The following is a 16,489-nucleotide window of genomic DNA, read 5'->3' as shown; positions in this document are numbered from 1 at the left end:
TTGAAATCAAACATCAGAACTTCGAAATCGCAACTGCAACCGCCTGTGAATCGGTATGACTAATGCTAACGTCAGTTTGCTTGACACCGGCTTGTTTGGCAGCCTCAGCCGCAGCACCATGAAGCTATTCGGAAGTTAGCTGAAAGAACTTGGAGAAGGAAAAGTGTTGCCAGTGTTACCTTCACAGTGGGCGCCCCATTAGAATCACTCTCAATCTCAATATCTTTCAGCGGAGCGCCACCACCTTTACTACAGACGCGTAAAGACTTGAAGACAGCCTCCTTCGCGCTCCATCTTCCGGCGAATGACGCTTGAGGAGATGGGGCACTGCGGCAATACTGTTGCTCGCCAGCAGTAAAGTTCCGCTCAATGAAAGTTTCGTTTGCAATATTGATGCTTTCAATGCTTTCAATGTCGACGCCGACTTTGGAGTTTTCGGTGGTGTGACCTTTAGCTAAAGACTCTATCACGGCCCTGGTGCTTTCGGCTTCTCTGTCAGCAGGGCGTGAGGGCTTCGCGGGGTACTTCAGCTCGGAAGTCTTCTTGTCCATAGTCACACGATAGTCGGGGTTGAGGAACACCTGGCTCTGAAGTTCATCTTCATAAGGAGCCTTGTTCTTAGCAACGAAGATGCTATTGTTGACCAAGCCATTGTGGAAGAATCTATATGCTTTCTTTTGTCTTGTCTCAACCTTGGACTTGTAGGCTTCGAACTGGGCGTGGTCGAGTGTGGCGTAGAGGTACTTCGGATGAATACCAATGACCTGAGCACCTTTCTGTCCGAAGCCGAACGAGGTGACTGAGAAAGCATTGATTCCGTCCGTTTGGATACTGCGGCTGGGATAGACAATGTAGTCGAACTTCTCCATCACCTTGTCGACATTGTCGGCATTGCGGTTGCCCGGGACCAACCCGCTATCTAAGACCTGCAGGCATCCGTTGAACATCCATGCACCTGCAGCACCCTTTGGATGCCCAGTGAGATACTTCTGGAAAATACCAAGAAGAGCATTACCCTTCTTCCGGCCCAGATGCTTCATTTGCTGACAGATGACATCCGATTCGTTCTTGTCGTTCGCAACGGTAGATGTTCCGTGGAAAGAGGCAACGCCGATATCATCCACAGTTAGGCCCCAGGTGGCGAGGGCACCGCGCAAAGGCGCAATGCGGGGGTCTTGCTTCCAGAAGTTGTTTCCAAGGCTGTATTGCGCATCCTTCTCCTGTCGGATTGCCTCGCGATTGATATGCTGCGCTCGCTCTTGCATATATTCGGCCAGATCAAATGATTCAGAACCCTGAGCCTTCATAGCCTCGGCTTCCTCTTGAAGGTAAAGGAATTCAGACTCTTGCCATTCCCTAATCTGTGTTTTCCGCAGTTCGAGTTGTCTCCGACGGTATTTGATGTCTAATAGGGGCGAGGGAAACTTTCCAGGATTCTCGCGCGCAGTTGTTAAGACACCCTGGCCAGGGGCGGGGACAGAACGGCCAATCTTGTCAGTCGCCGTCGTGCTGAGGGCGATAATTCCGTAAATCGGTACACCCATATCGAGAGCGAGCTGAGCGCTCATAATTAGTTGCATGCCACAACCCTGAGACTCCATGAAACCTGCACGAGTTGTGGTTGTCGGCCTTGACATCTCTTGGGGTGTGCGTCCATGGGCAAATTCATCTTCGGCATTGCTAGTGGCTTTCATGTTGGCAAATTCGTAGGAGCCTTCCTCCTGGAAATCATCGAAACCACCAACGAAACAAACTCGTGCTTTACCTTCCACAATCGTTTCATACCCTATGTCGACGGACTCAACAGCGGTAGCACAAGCACCAACCGGAGTCTTTATAGGGCCAGTGGAGGATAATAACAGCATGTTGACCCAAGCACTCATTGTGTTGATGAAGGATTCTTGGAGGATATCCTTCTGCAGGGGCTTATCTAGGTAGCGATCCTTGTACATGCCTCGCAGAGCATGCGTACCTCCAATGCCAGATCCAATGCAGTTACCAACCTCAGACAAGTGAACGTACTTGTAAAATTCATAAGGGTCTGTAACACCAGCAGATAGCATTGTTTCAGCAGTGCACACAAGAACAAAGAGGGTTACCGGGTCGACTTGCTCAATGATGTCGTCCGGTATTCCGTATCTCTTTGCATCCCAACCAGTCGGGACCTGACCAGCAACCAGGCGATCAAATTGAAGGGCTTTGGGAATAAGAAGAGTAGCACCCTTCTTGACACGGACGGTGAATTCTCCAGATTCGGGGACCTCAAAAATCTCCACTCTGTGGCCATGCTCTCTCTTGAACTCTTCAGCTGTCTCCTTGGAGGCCTCAAAAGGTTCCAAATCTTCATCAATAACAATCTCCTGGAGCAACTGTTTCCTTTTTGGGTCATATCCCTTGAACAATTCTGGCTCAATCAGTCGGATACCTGAATGCTCCAGAATGTATTTCTCGTATTTGGCTTTCACATCTTTGTCATCCACCGGTTCACCGGACTTCGCGTCAACCCAACCCGAGTACGTTTTCCCCTTGATGGGGCCATTATGGTGTTTGATGAGACCCATAATCCACGCCATTTCTACGCAACCTTCAAGGGAAAATTTGCCGTAAGCCTCCATTTCCCAACGAGTTCGAGTATTGCCCCAGGGCCCAACTTCGGAGAAGCCTGTGACAACAACAACCTTGTCCAAATTGACCATGCCCTTCAGTGACTCCTGGAGAGGTTGAACATCCGCCTCCCAGTTCGGTAGGTTAGGGAATTGGAATTTGATATTCGCCCGGGGTTCTGCGATGACTTTTTTGTAGAGAGCCTCGCTGTCCTCTCCGTTGACCACCTTGTTCTCGATGGCAGTCTCCTTAATAACGGCCCTACGGACATCACTCGTTTCCATGATCTCTCTGCGAAGCCTCGTCATGAGATCTTTCAAATCAGGAATAAACTGAAGGCCCCCGTTGAGATCAGCCCAGACGGGATCAAGTTGGCAAAGATTCACAATTGCAGGTGCCATGAGCCCGAGCAGGTTGAAAGCCATCTCTTGCTGCGAAAAGGTACGAACACCAAGCTTTTCAACGCCCTCAGCGACCATGTTATTACCGCTCATTAAGCCTGTACCACGTGTCCATCCAATGACAGCACCGCAGATGGTCAGGTAGTTACTCCAGTTTTCGGAGTACCAGCGGTTGAAAAGAGTTTCTAGGGCAAGTTTTGATTCGGAATACAGGCCGTCATTTCCGAAAGTACCGTGGTTTGGAGACAGCGGAAGGATAACCTGTGCTGGCCGAGTTTCGAAGCCATTGGTCTGTTTCTGGACCTTGATGCAACCCAAAAGACGGAGGAGGTTCGTCAGCATAATGCGATGGGCGAGTTCCGATTTCGAATCAATAGAATCAATCTCGCGACCATTTTCTGGAATCGCAGCGAACGGAACGATGAAATCCAAGTCCCAACCCAAGCCCTTCTTCGGATCGTATATGTAATCAACGAGGGCTTCCACGTCTTGCTTGCTCCCTTGATTGAAAGGGACCACCACGAGCTGTGAGCCACGCGCACCGTACCGTGCGTACATCGCCTGGTAGTACTCCGTCACTTCGCGGGAGTATCGACTTGTCGTAACAACAACTTTCGCGCCACCACTAATCAAGCCCTGAAGAACCTCGGCTCCAATGGACCCAGCACCAGCACCAGTCATTAGGACATTCTTTCCGTGGAATGTCAGACCAGACCGTGCAGCGGATTCTAGCACGTCAAGATAAACACCGGTAAGTTTCTTGCTATAATCCCAACCATGCTCGTTCTTCTTCTTGAGATGCAAGAACGGTATTGTTTCAACTTTCCCAGAACGAGGACTTCCGCTGCGTGTAACTCCATTCCGCCCGGTCTTCTTGGCATTCCCGTTTTCCTGTGGCATGATTTGGTTTTCGTTCATGCTAAGAGCCCGAACAACTTCTTTGTAAAGCGCATTGAACTGTAACTGTGAGGACTTAGACAACCGATGCTGTCTTCGAATCAGCTTGTAGACGCTCCTCAAATCGTTTTGCACCTTGGCCCGATTGCTGTATTCTGAAATGGGGCCACCCTCCGCCATTTGTCTCACATAATGCTCCAGCTTCCGAGCGCTCGCGCGTGGGACCTCCTTGTAGTCGATGTTTCCACGCGCATCAATAGTCGTCTGAGGTCCAGTCGGGATAGCAACATCCTTATAGACGGGAGAGACGTTCAAGACTTCTTTACAATTCTCAATGAGCTGCTCACCAAGCTCCTTGGCGAGTTGGTAAGTTTCCCCCCGTTCGGTCGGGCAGTTGTCAATGTGGTACTGCATAAATTCAAGAAGAAGAGGGTTCGACCGGTTCATGATGCGGATACACTGGCTCACTATCTCGCGGTCGACGACCTTGAGTCTCCCGAAAATAATGTCGTAGTACATGCTTAAGGCATCTTGGCGGGCCCAATTCCAGGATGAGTCGTAAACACGGGCTTTTAGCGAATCAAACGATGGTTCGATACCAGACGCATAGATGTCACCGTGCTCTGCCTGCCATAAATCGAGTTGAGCCTGAAGAGCTTTCTGGCTTTCCTGTGAGCTAACAAACGCTTTTTGACCTGCCCGCAGGTCCATCTTCAGATACCGGGCGATAATCTCGAGTTGCTGTTTGAATAGAGCACGTTGGTCTTTTGTCAAGGCATCAATGGCGGCGGGGTCCATCAGCATTCCCCCAGAGCCCGCCCCACCATCCCCGGTAGGAGTCGGAGCAGAAAGGTTAATGCCTGCACTCGTAGCGTATTTATTCGCGACATCGTCAAGATACGCCTTAGCATCCGGCTCCGATCCAATACGAGAAGCAGGCTCCACAGTAAGGGCGAAGAGAAGAACGCCGTCCTGTCGACCAGGCCCCAGGCCCCATCTTGTCTCCAAATATTTGCGGACGGCTGTAATGTTAAACCCTCCAGGCATCTTCGATGACACTAACCGGGCAATCAGCGAGGAAGATTGTTTCCCCAGTTGTCCGTTGAACGTGGCTTGCATAGAAGAACCTAACTCATTGAGAGGAGTATCTTCAGGCTTTTCTGGCGTGGAACCAAATTCTTTGCCCAAATCTCCCAAAATTTCGTTCTGCAACGTGGACTTGCCTGTTGAATACCGTTGATCAGCGGAAAAGTTACAAACACTCCCGGTCCGATGCCCAAACACGTACCTCCAACTAGGTCTTTGATAGCTTTATTCAGTGGTACATCTAATAGTGGCTTCTTCAACTTCTGGGCCACAAGCGTCCTCAGCACGTCCAAAGCGCTCACGGGTGCATCCTCAACAGGCGCAGCCGGGCCAGCGCTGGAGGATGCTGGAGGAGCAGGTGCAGGAGTCGCCGCGGCGGTGGCCAGGGCAGCAGGTGGCGCGATGGTGGCAGCAGCTTCTGCTGTAGCCTCAGGCTCTTCTTCCACCGGTTCCACGTCATAATATATCTCCTTCGCGTCCTTGTTGTAGCAAAGTATTTGACGTTGCACAGATGTGGCAGCGTCATACGCTTCGTATTTAGATGCCAACGTCCTTCTCGCCATCCCACCCAGGGTGTCTGCCGGTCCAATTTCCACAATACGTTCCGTTCGCTTCTCCGCGAGGACGACATCTTGTGTTTCGATCCACCTTACTGGAGACGCAAATTGGTAAGCCAGGAGCTCGACCAGCAAAGTGTGAGCTAGCTCTTGTTCAATCTCGGGACGCATTTTCCAACAAATGGGGGTGTAACTGCAGAAACGGGATCAGAAGTCTAATCCAGAGTAATCGGTCCCTCTATCATGAGAAGTCAACCTCTGCTTGAGGAGTACAGTCAGAATTTGCGTTCAATTGGGTTTGGCGGTCTTGAAAAACTGGAGGGCTAGAAAACTGACCAGCACTTGTGGAGATTGGATACTCACAACATATGAGCAATTGTGAGAGGAAGTTTCAGACACAGATCGGGGAACAGTATTATCCAAGAAGAGTGATGAATTATTAGATGAAGCAGCTTATGGACTGGAGAAATAGAATTGGGCGAGGAAGGGGAGAGGGTGGAAGAGGATTTGACACACGAAGAAACTGAACAAGAAAGGAGAGTTTCAAAAGATGGAGACTGCGACCTCTTGGAACGCAATCCTCGCTGGCAATGTCTTGATAACTGTTGGGGCGAGGGTGTCTGATTATTATTATTTCCGCTCTGCCAAAGAAGGGAAGTCCGAAGAATTCATGGGCTCGAATGGATGGTTGAGTTTGTGATCTTCGTAATTTTCGTCCGCTTTCTGCCCAGCTGTTCTCCCGATCGGGGTTAGGCCGGTAACCTTGAATACATCAGAAATTGACCTTGAGCTGTTGTCTCTTTCGACCACGACCGCACAGAAAGTCTTCAGGCGTTGGCGCAAGTCAATTGACCAAATCCAACGAATCTTATCTCATCATTCAGTCAGCTCTGTAACCCGGAGAATGTTCCGCGGAGACAGAAATTCTGGATCCCCAAAGGCGGTTGAAGCTTGTTAGTCCTCCTTACAACATGGGGACTATCCAGCAAAGTTTCCGCGTCGCTGCTTCGAAGGTTAGCATTGAATCAGGCTACCCAGTCCTGGTAGTAATCCTCGGTTCCCTCCTTCTCTGAATGCCCATGCCACCTTGGAATTCAACAACCCTGTGATCCTTCGTCCCCTCACTCAACATGACCCTGAATCAGGCGGAAGCGAACTGGACTGTTTTGTTACAGGATTACCACTGGCAACCACTGCAGCGGTCCAGCCCAACCGTTTTCGACCTTTGGGGCAGATCCATCGTCCACCATACCCAATTAAGAGAATTTGTATTCAACCAGTCCAAGCCCATGGAATTTCTTCTCCGCCTCACTGGTTCAACATTCCAAAACTCTATATGGACCGTTGCCGCCAGGCACTCGCAGCTGCTCGGCACTTGTTTGGTCGACCGAGATTTTTCTCTTGCTGCAAAAAGATTCAATCCAGGACAAGATCCAGCGACCTGGGTCTTCCTCCACCCCTCCCTTTCTGTGTCCATGACTTTTTCTTCTCTCTCGACCTTCTTTTCTTGACAGTAATTTCGCCCAATCTCTTCCGACTCTTTGACTGTGGTGGAGAATTTCGAGTTGGTTCGAGGATATTTACTTTATTAATAACAGGTGCGGACTTCACTCCCCTCCCGGAATTCTCTCCCACCATTCACTGTCTGATTCACGGCCTGAATTGACCGTAATTGCAGATTCTTCTAGCCTCGCAGTTCGGCTACTGGATTGCTACGACGAAATACATTCCCATCGACACGAAACTACGAAAAGATGTACGGAACATCAACAGGCCCACAGACGGGCATTAATACTCCTCGCTCTTCCCAGTCATTGAGATCCCTCATCTTATCCCATGGGTCGCTTGAATTCTCCTTCCTTGTGCCGACCCATTCCCATTTCCACGCCTCGCAGCTGAAAGACACCTTCACTGCCTCGCTACCACAGCCGACAGATGAACTTGCTCAGGACGACGAGCCCTCGTCAGTAGAAGAGCTTGTGGCTCGTTACATCGGCCACGTTGCTCGTGAAGTCGAAGAGGACGAGGATGGTGCACATCAGACAAATCTAGACGTTCTCAAATTGATTCTGAACGAGTTTGAACGTGCCTTCATGCGGGGAAATGATGTCCACACGGTTGCCGCAACCCTTCCCGGAATCACAGCCAAGAAAGCCTTGGTTGTTGAAGCTTACTATGCCGGCCGAGCTGCTGCTGGGAGGCCAATCAAGCCTTACGAGTCTGCGCTCTTTAGAGCGGCTTCCGATGAGAAAGCGAGCATCTACTCTGTCTTTGGAGGCCAAGGGAACATTGAAGAGTACTTTGATGAGCTGAGAGAAGTCTACAATACGTATACACCCTTCGTGGATGACCTCATCTCCTCATCCGCCACACTCTTGCAATCTCTTTCCCGCGAGCCAGACGCCAGCAAACTCTATCCCAAAGGTCTAAATGTGATGCAATGGCTTCAAGAACCCGACACGCAGCCGGATGTCGATTACCTCGTCTCCGCTCCTGTAAGTCTACCTTTAATTGGCTTAGTCCAGTTAGCGCACTTCGCAGTCGCCTGCAAGGTGCTTGGGAAGGAGCCGGGCGACATACTGGAGCGTCTCAGTGGATCTACAGGCCATTCCCAGGGTATCGTTACGGCTGCCGCTATCGCTTCAGCCACGACCTGGGAAAGCTTCCAAAAAGCTGCGGGCAATGCGTTGAAGATGCTCTTCTGGATTGGTCTGCGTAGCCAACAAGCGTATCCGCGGACGTCCATTGCCCCATCTGTGTTACAGGATTCGATCGAAAATGGCGAAGGCACGCCGACTCCCATGTTATCCATACGTGACCTCCCGAAAGCCGCCGTTCAGGAGCACATTGACACGACCAACCAGCACCTCCCGGAGGATCGCCACATCTCGATATCTTTGATTAACAGCGCCCGTAACTTCGTCGTTACCGGTCCACCTCTGTCTCTTTATGGCCTCAATCTCCGCCTACGCAAGGTTAAGGCTCCCACCGGCTTGGACCAAAATCGTGTGCCATTTACACAGCGTAAAGTGCGATTCGTCAATCGGTTCCTTCCAATTACGGCTCCTTTCCATAGCCAGTACCTATACTCAGCGTTCGACCACATCATAGAGGATCTGGCAGATGTAAATATTCCGCCCACATCCCTTCTCCTCCCTGTTTTCGGAACTAAAACTGGCGAAGACCTCAGAAACACCAGTGATACGAATATTGTTCCTGCGCTGGTTCGCATGATCACTCATGATCCCGTAAACTGGGAACAGACAACGGTTTTCTCAGGCGCTACCCACATTATTGATTTTGGCCCGGGAGGCATCTCAGGGCTTGGAGTGCTCACCAATCGCAATAAAGATGGCACAGGTGTCCGTGTAATACTCGCAGGTGCTATGGACGGGACAAACGCTGAAGTCGGGTACAAACCGGAGTTGTTCGACCGTGATGAGCACTCAGTCAAGTACGCCATTGACTGGGTGAAGGAATATGGACCACGCCTCGTGAAGAACGCCACCGGTCAGACTTTCGTCGACACCAAAATGAGCCGGCTATTAGGTATTCCGCCTATCATGGTGGCTGGAATGACTCCGACCACTGTCCCTTGGGACTTCGTCGCTGCAACTATGAACGCAGGATACCACATCGAACTTGCTGGTGGGGGCTATTATAATGGCAAGACAATGACAGAAGCAATCACCAAGATTGAAAAGGCCATTCCCCCAGGCCGCGGAATTACCGTCAACTTAATTTACGTTAACCCCCGCGCTATGGCTTGGCAAATCCCTCTTATAGGGAAGCTGAGAGCTGATGGCGTGCCAATTGAAGGCCTTACCATTGGTGCTGGAGTGCCCTCGATTGAAGTTGCCAATGAGTATATCCAGACCCTCGGTATCAAGCACATTGCATTCAAACCAGGCTCTGTTGATGCTATTCAGCAAGTTATCAATATTGCGAGAGCGAACCCCAAGTTCCCCATTATTCTTCAGTGGACGGGGGGCCGTGGAGGTGGACACCACTCTTTCGAAGATTTCCATCAGCCCATTTTACAGATGTATAGCCGTATCAGACGATGTGAAAACATCATTCTTGTTGCCGGTAGTGGGTTTGGTGGCTCTGAAGACACCTACCCTTATCTCTCTGGAAGCTGGTCATCGCGGTTCGGCTACCCGCCAATGCCTTTCGATGGAACCCTGTTTGGTAGCCGCATGATGACTGCCAGAGAAGCCCACACCTCAAAGAACGCCAAACAAGCCATCGTGGATGCTCCTGGTCTCAACGACGAGGAATGGGAAAACACCTACAAAGGTTCAGCCGGGGGCGTTATCACCGTCCTATCGGAAATGGGCGAGCCGATCCACAAGCTGGCGACACGGGGTGTATTGTTCTGGCACGAAATGGACCAAAAGATTTTCAAGCTAGAAAAAGCGAAACGTGTGCCTGAACTCAAGAAACAGAGAAATTACATCATCAAGAAATTAAATGATGACTTCCAGAAAGTTTGGTTTGGCCGCAATTCCGCGGGGGAAACTGTTGATCTCGAGGACATGACGTACGCTGAAGTCGTGCACCGCATGGTTGACTTGATGTATGTCAAGCACGAGAATAGATGGATAGACGACTCGTTAAAGAAGCTGACCGGCGACTTCATTCGTCGGGTTGAGGAACGTTTCACTTCAACCGAAGCTCGTGCATCACTGCTTCAAAACTATTCCGAGCTCAACGTTCCTTATCCCGCCGTCGACAATATCCTTGCGGCTTATCCCGAAGCCGCGACGCAGCTGATCAACGCTCAAGACGTTCAGCACTTTCTGCTTCTCTGCCAGCGCCGTGGGCAAAAACCTGTCCCATTTGTGCCGTCACTGGATGATAATTTCGAGTACTGGTTCAAGAAGGACTCGCTTTGGCAGAGCGAGGATTTGGAAGCAGTTGTCGGCCAAGATGTTGGAAGGACTTGCATCCTGCAAGGTCCAATGGCTGCCAAGTTTTCTAAAATCATTGACCAGCCTGTCGAGGATATTTTGAACTCCATTCACCAGGGTCACATCAACAGCTTGGTCAGAGATGTGTACAGTGGGGATGAGACGACAGTCCCAGTCACCGAATACTTTGGTGGACGATTGACAAAGGCTCTGGAGGAACTGGAAACCGATGGACTTACAATCTCGGAAGATACAAACAGGATATGTTACCGGTTGTCCTCTTCATTATCCGATCTCCCTGAGCTCAACCGATGGTGTCGGCTCCTCGCCGGCCATTCATACTCGTGGAGACATGCCCTCTTCACGGCAGATGTGTTTGTCCAAGGTCATCGCTTCCAAACAAATCCTTTGAAGCGAATCTTCGCGCCGACCCCTGGGATGTATGTGGAGATTGTCAATCCAGAGGATTCCTCGAAAACGGTCATTAATGTGAGGGAGCCTTACTCCGGAAGACTTGTCAGGACTGTAGATGTGAAGTTGAACGAGGAGCGCCAGATCAGTCTTACTATCTATGAAGGACGGACTGCCGAAGGCGGCGTTGTTCCTCTGACGTTTTTGTTCACTTACCATCCCGAAGCTGGATATGCACCAATCCGAGAGGTCATGGACGGTCGCAATGATCGCATCAAAGAGTTTTATTACCGTATCTGGTTCGGAAACAAGGATGTCCCGTTTGATACGCCGACTACGGCCACATTCAGTGGAGGCCGTGAGATAATTACACCGCAGGCTGTTGCTGACTTCGTTCACGCTGTGGGTAACACTGGAGAGGCATTTGTTGAGCGTCCTGGAAAAGAGGTCTTTGCTCCCATGGATTTCGCCATTGTCGCGGGATGGAAAGCTATCACTAAGCCCATTTTTCCCCGCACTATAGACGGAGATCTGTTGAAGCTCGTACATTTGTCTAATGGGTTTAAGATGGTACCCGGTGCTCAGCCGCTTAAGGTTGGTGATGTTCTAGATACAACTGCTCAGATCAACTCCATCATCAACGAAGATTCTGGAAAGGTTGTTGAAGTTTGCGGTACCATCCAGAGAGACGGTGAACCTATTATGCATGTCACCAGCCAGTTCCTGTATCGCGGGGTCTATACGGATTTTGAAAACACATTCCAGCGCAAGGACGAAGTCCCAATGCAGGTTCATCTTGCTTCTAGCCAAGATGTAGCCATTCTTCGGTCGAAAGAATGGTTCCGCGTCGATAGGGATGATGTCGAGCTACTCGGCCAAACCCTAACATTCCGCCTCCAAAGCCTGATTCGGTTTAAGAATAAGGCGGTGTTCAGCCAGGTTCAAACTGTGGGGCAGGTTCTCCTTGAACTCCCTACCAAGGAAGTTATTCAGATTGCGTCCGTTGACTATGAAGCGGGCACGTCTCATGGCAACCCTGTGGTGGATTACCTCCAGCGGAACGGGACCTCCATCGAGCAGCCTGTCTATTTTGAGAACCCCATCCCTCTCAGTGGAAAGACGCCTCTTGTTCTTCGCGCCCCTGCGTCAAACGAAACATACGCCAGGGTATCAGGTGATTATAATCCTATTCACGTCTCGAGAGTATTCTCCAGTTACGCAAATCTACCCGGCACTATTACTCACGGGATGTACTCGAGCGCTGCGGTCCGCAGCCTTGTCGAGACCTGGGCCGCCGAAAACAATATCGGCCGTGTCCGGGGCTTCCATGTATCGCTTGTCGACATGGTACTTCCTAACGATCTGATAACCGTCCGACTACAGCATGTCGGTATGATCGCGGGTCGTAAAATCATCAAGGTCGAGGCCAGCAACAAGGAGACCGGGGACAAGGTTCTTCTGGGGGAAGCTGAAGTTGAACAACCAGTCACTGCCTATGTCTTCACCGGCCAAGGTTCCCAGGAGCAAGGTATGGGAATGGAGCTGTACGCCACCAGCCCAGTCGCCAAAGAGGTCTGGGATCGGGCAGATCGCCACTTCATTGAGAATTACGGGCTATCGATCATTGACATCGTCAAGAATAACCCGAAGGAGTTAACAGTGTACTTCGGTGGACCGCGTGGCAAAGCCATCCGCCAGAATTATATGTCAATGACATTTGAAACCGTCAACACAGACGGAACCATTAAGTCTGAGAAGATCTTCAAGGAGATTGATGAAACCACGGCCTCCTACACATACCGCTCACCTACTGGTTTACTTTCCGCAACCCAATTCACCCAGCCCGCACTAACGCTAATGGAGAAAGCAAGTTTCGAAGACATGCGCTCGAAGGGTCTCGTTCAGAGGGACAGCAGCTTTGCCGGTCATTCGCTTGGCGAGTATTCCGCCCTCGCTGCCCTTGCCGAAGTTATGCCCATCGAAAGCTTGGTCTCGGTCGTTTTCTATCGCGGTTTGACGATGCAGGTCGCCGTCGAGCGAGACGAACAAGGTCGCTCGAATTACTCGATGTGTGCCGTCAACCCCAGCCGAATCTCGAAGACTTTCAACGAGCAGGCTCTGCAGTACGTCGTAGAAAACATATCTGAGCAAACTGGCTGGCTCTTGGAAATCGTCAACTATAACGTCGCAAACATGCAGTATGTCGCGGCGGGGGATGTAAGAGTTCTTTTCCTTCCCGTCCATCAGCATTTTCGACCTTTCTAACTTTTGTCGTAGCTCCGGGCACTTGATTGTCTCACAAACCTGCTCAACTTCCTCAAAGCGCAAAACGTCGATATTCCGGCACTTATGCAGAGCATGTCTTTAGAGGATGTGAAAGCTCACCTCGTTAACATTATCCATGAGTGCGTGAAACAAACCGAGTCGAAGCCGAAGCCGATCAACCTCGAACGTGGATTTGCAACCATTCCGCTCAAGGGGATAGATGTTCCCTTCCACAGCACTTTCCTCCGGTCTGGTGTGAAACCCTTCCGATCTTTCTTGCTCAAAAAGATCAACAAGACTACCATCGACCCCAGCAAGCTAGTCGGCAAATATATCCCTAACGTGACAGCTCGACCGTTCGAAATTACCAAGGAGTACTTCGAGGATGTGTACCGACTTACGAACTCACCAAAGATTGCCCAAATCCTAGCAAACTGGGAGAAATACGAGGATGGAAACGAGGGCGCGTCGCGCACCACCGGCGCCGCCGCGGTTTGAGATCGAAGAAAATCCACCAAAGATAACGAATTGTTTTTAGTCTAATGATTTGTCTTAGCGATGAAGCTTGCATTATTGCAGTTACCTTGCTCTCCTTGTCTTTTTGTACACTCTCGTACTTCGGATAAGTTAGCATCTACAGTCTGAATCATAACTATAGAATCGAGTTGTTTTCAAGAATAGCTGGACACCCCTTGTGCACCTCACCATGTAAATTTATCCCAACTAATGCCTAGTTCTTCATCCATCGTCTTTGTTTCTTGGCAAACTGGCATGTCATTACAATCTAAGACCAGATACGTAAGCCATTGCTAGCCAACCCCATTACTATGCTTCTTTCCAAGGGCCAGGGCGCAACAGGCGGTCTTCTTTGCCATAGACGCCAACATCCTTCACAATTGCGATGAACTTTCTGTGGTTCTCTCGAGACTCGCCAATACGAGGCCGGAAGATTTTCAAAAGATCGGTGCTCAAAATACCACTTGCCGGTATGGCAGCATGAATCTCAGCAGGAGCCGGGAAGCCCTGTGTAATGGACGGTCCGGCGGTCGACACACGAGCTTGGCCTGTAAGGTCAAACCCAAGCAGTGTTAATATCCAGTACTCCACAGAGAAACGTGAGATCGAACAGGGACAAATTGGTGTACATGCCTCGTAATGACTCTGGGCTGCTGGCACGGCTTCCAGAGAAGCTCTTGCCTACCATTGGCGTTGGGCTAGCAGCTCTTGAACCCTGTGGGGTGCCCCCCTGGGAAACCACTGAAGGAGGATTGCGTTTCAACTTCTTAGACTTTCCACTTTCGCTCATCTCCCCACCAGAGCCCGCGGCACCGTCAACATCACTCCCGGACCCTACACCGGGAAGAACGTTCCGCATGCGCTTCTTACCAACCTACGTACGCATAGTCAGTGGTAGTCCACAACTGTTGAAAGGAAGAGACGCACTGGTACAGTCGATACAGCTGGAGGCATAGGTCGAGAGGCTGGCTGGGTTGAAGTCTGGGAAGGAGATTGTCTGTCCCTGCCCTTCTTCCGGGATGTGTCCGTTCCACTAGCGTCCGACATATTGGGGGATCCAAGACGCTTCCGCGAAGCACCTGTCACGGCTTTCTTCGGTACGTCAGCGTGTTTTGAGCGACCCGACGGAGTAGTGTTCCCTTTTGAAGACGTCGCAGAATCCTTCCTGCCCTTTTCTTCTTCAACCTTCCGCTCCTCCTCTTTTACCCTCTCAGCATCCGACTCGTCAGAACTCTAGATACTATTAGAAAACTTTCAACATACACGATAGTGAAGAGTTCAACGACAAACGCACCTCGTCGTCAGTATACGGGTTGGCATCAGAGCCGCTGCTATAATCGAAATTTTTTTCCCTCTTTTGGAGAGCTTTCCGTACCTTTTTCCCAAGTATTCGCCTGGCTTCCTTCTCCTTCTTCTCTCTCAGCTCCTCCTGCTCGTAGTCCTTCTCATCTTTCAGGTCAAAAACATTAGCTTTCAGTTGGTCCTGTTTGATGCGTTTCTCAGCCGCCTTCGCATCTTCGTCCTCGTTGAAGAGATCGTCATGCTCTTCATCATCAGCGAATCGATCCTCTTCGAAATCCATCTCATCCGCTTCTAACCCCTCAGCAGCTGGCGTACCCTGTTTCCCGGCGTAAACCTTTCTCTGCTTCGCGTACTGTTCCAGCTCTTTTCGCTGGGCTAGTTCTTGCTGCTTTTCCATGAACCACCTTGGGTCTTTGATCTTCTTGGCCATGAACTTCTCTGCCTCTTCAATAGTCAGTGCTTTAAATTGGTTTTTTGCACTGAATCTGTACCATTTCTCCACGGGTATCATTGTCATTTTGCCTGTGCTTCCAAGGATGAAAACTGCATGCGTTTCCGATAAAGCAGCTTCGTAATTCCCAACCCAGATGTTCTTATTATCAAAATCCTCCAGGTGCCAAGGCAGGGCCTCTTCATATTTGATCCGAGTCCTGGCAATTTCCTCGGGAGTCATATCTGCTTTGGATACCTGCTGCGTCTTTTGCCTTGGTACATTAGTCCGCTTCGGGACAGATCCAAGGGAAGGCGCTATCTGAGCAAGATTCTCCGCTCGCTCTTTTTCGCGCGCAATTTTCCTCGCTTCCATATCCTCTCTTTCGTTATCATCAATCTGATTGCTAATTTCGGAGGACAGTCGTTGCCGACCCTGCTCTTTGTCCGCGTTCGTATCATGGAGGCGAGTTCGGGGATCTCGGCGCTGCAGTCTAACTGGCCTGGTGAACTGAGATTCATCGCGAGGGTCCACTACCTTCTTCGATGCAAATCTCGCAATATGATGCTTCAATCCATCCTTTATCGCCCGCTTGTTGATCACAAGCGGGTAGTCCACATAGGTGTTGGACAATAAAGGGCCGCTGAATCCATTCATGGCAAATTCTTCTTTTGATTGGGGTAAATTCACTCTTTCAGGTTGAGCATTGGATGCCGCCAGTCGTGAAGGAAAAGTTCTCGGCGATTGCCCATCCCCTGAGGGACCTTTAGGCACAGTCTTCCTTTTCGGTCGAACAAGCGGGTCAGCTGCTCTGGGTCGCCGAATTCGCATAGTTGCAGGTCCAGCCGGTCCTATGGGAGTTCGCGATGTCGCATCGTTTGTTGGTGTAGTAGTGGTCATTATGGACTGTCGGAGTATGGTGCCAACGACACCACTTGACACCCTTCGAAAGTCTCTCAACGAGGAGTCTCTCGAGACGTGTGGTAGGAAGGAATACGGGATATAGCTTGTCGAGTGAGTTTTCAGTGATATGGGGAGAACGGGCGGCAGACACGTATGGGCTCACTCTCTTTTGGAGACAAAAGACGTAAAGGAACACAACCCCGG

General features: G+C 50.4%; 3 protein-coding genes across 3 annotated transcripts; 1 reads left to right on the top strand and 2 right to left on the bottom strand.

Moving 5' to 3' along the window:
- Positions 1–13: 13 nt before the first annotated feature.
- On the bottom strand, positions 14–5,716 carry BJX67DRAFT_384964 (trifunctional fatty acid synthase subunit FAS2; the record flags this gene model as incomplete). The annotated part of the gene is made up of 3 exons (XM_071033764.1): positions 14–124; positions 180–5,125; positions 5,191–5,716. The coding sequence occupies 3 exons, from the start codon at positions 5,714–5,716 to the stop codon at positions 14–16; spliced, it is 5,583 nt and encodes a 1,860-aa protein (XP_070882082.1).
- Positions 5,717–7,138: 1,422 nt separating this feature from the next.
- BJX67DRAFT_266983 (tetrafunctional fatty acid synthase subunit FAS1) lies at positions 7,139–13,956 on the top strand. The gene is made up of 3 exons (XM_071026449.1): positions 7,139–7,143; positions 7,224–13,086; positions 13,147–13,956. Exons 2-3 carry the CDS (start codon positions 7,300–7,302, stop codon positions 13,630–13,632), a joined length of 6,273 nt encoding a protein of 2,090 aa, XP_070882081.1. The 5' UTR covers positions 7,139–7,143; positions 7,224–7,299; the 3' UTR covers positions 13,633–13,956.
- Positions 13,957–13,959: 3 nt separating this feature from the next.
- Positions 13,960–16,282, bottom strand: BJX67DRAFT_374771 (transcription factor IIF subunit TFG1; the record flags this gene model as incomplete). Its single annotated transcript, XM_071031594.1, has 4 exons — positions 13,960–14,198; positions 14,242–14,524; positions 14,578–14,883; positions 14,945–16,282. 4 exons carry the CDS (start codon positions 16,280–16,282, stop codon positions 13,960–13,962), a joined length of 2,166 nt encoding a protein of 721 aa, XP_070882080.1.
- Positions 16,283–16,489: the final 207 nt, after the last annotated feature.

Source organism: Aspergillus lucknowensis (assembly GCF_044049455.1).
Source record: "Aspergillus lucknowensis strain CBS 449.75 chromosome Unknown BJX67scaffold_56, whole genome shotgun sequence".
In the NCBI taxonomy this organism is placed as follows: Eukaryota; Fungi; Ascomycota; class Eurotiomycetes; order Eurotiales; family Aspergillaceae; genus Aspergillus; species Aspergillus lucknowensis.
This window is presented reverse-complemented; position numbering and strand designations above follow the sequence as displayed.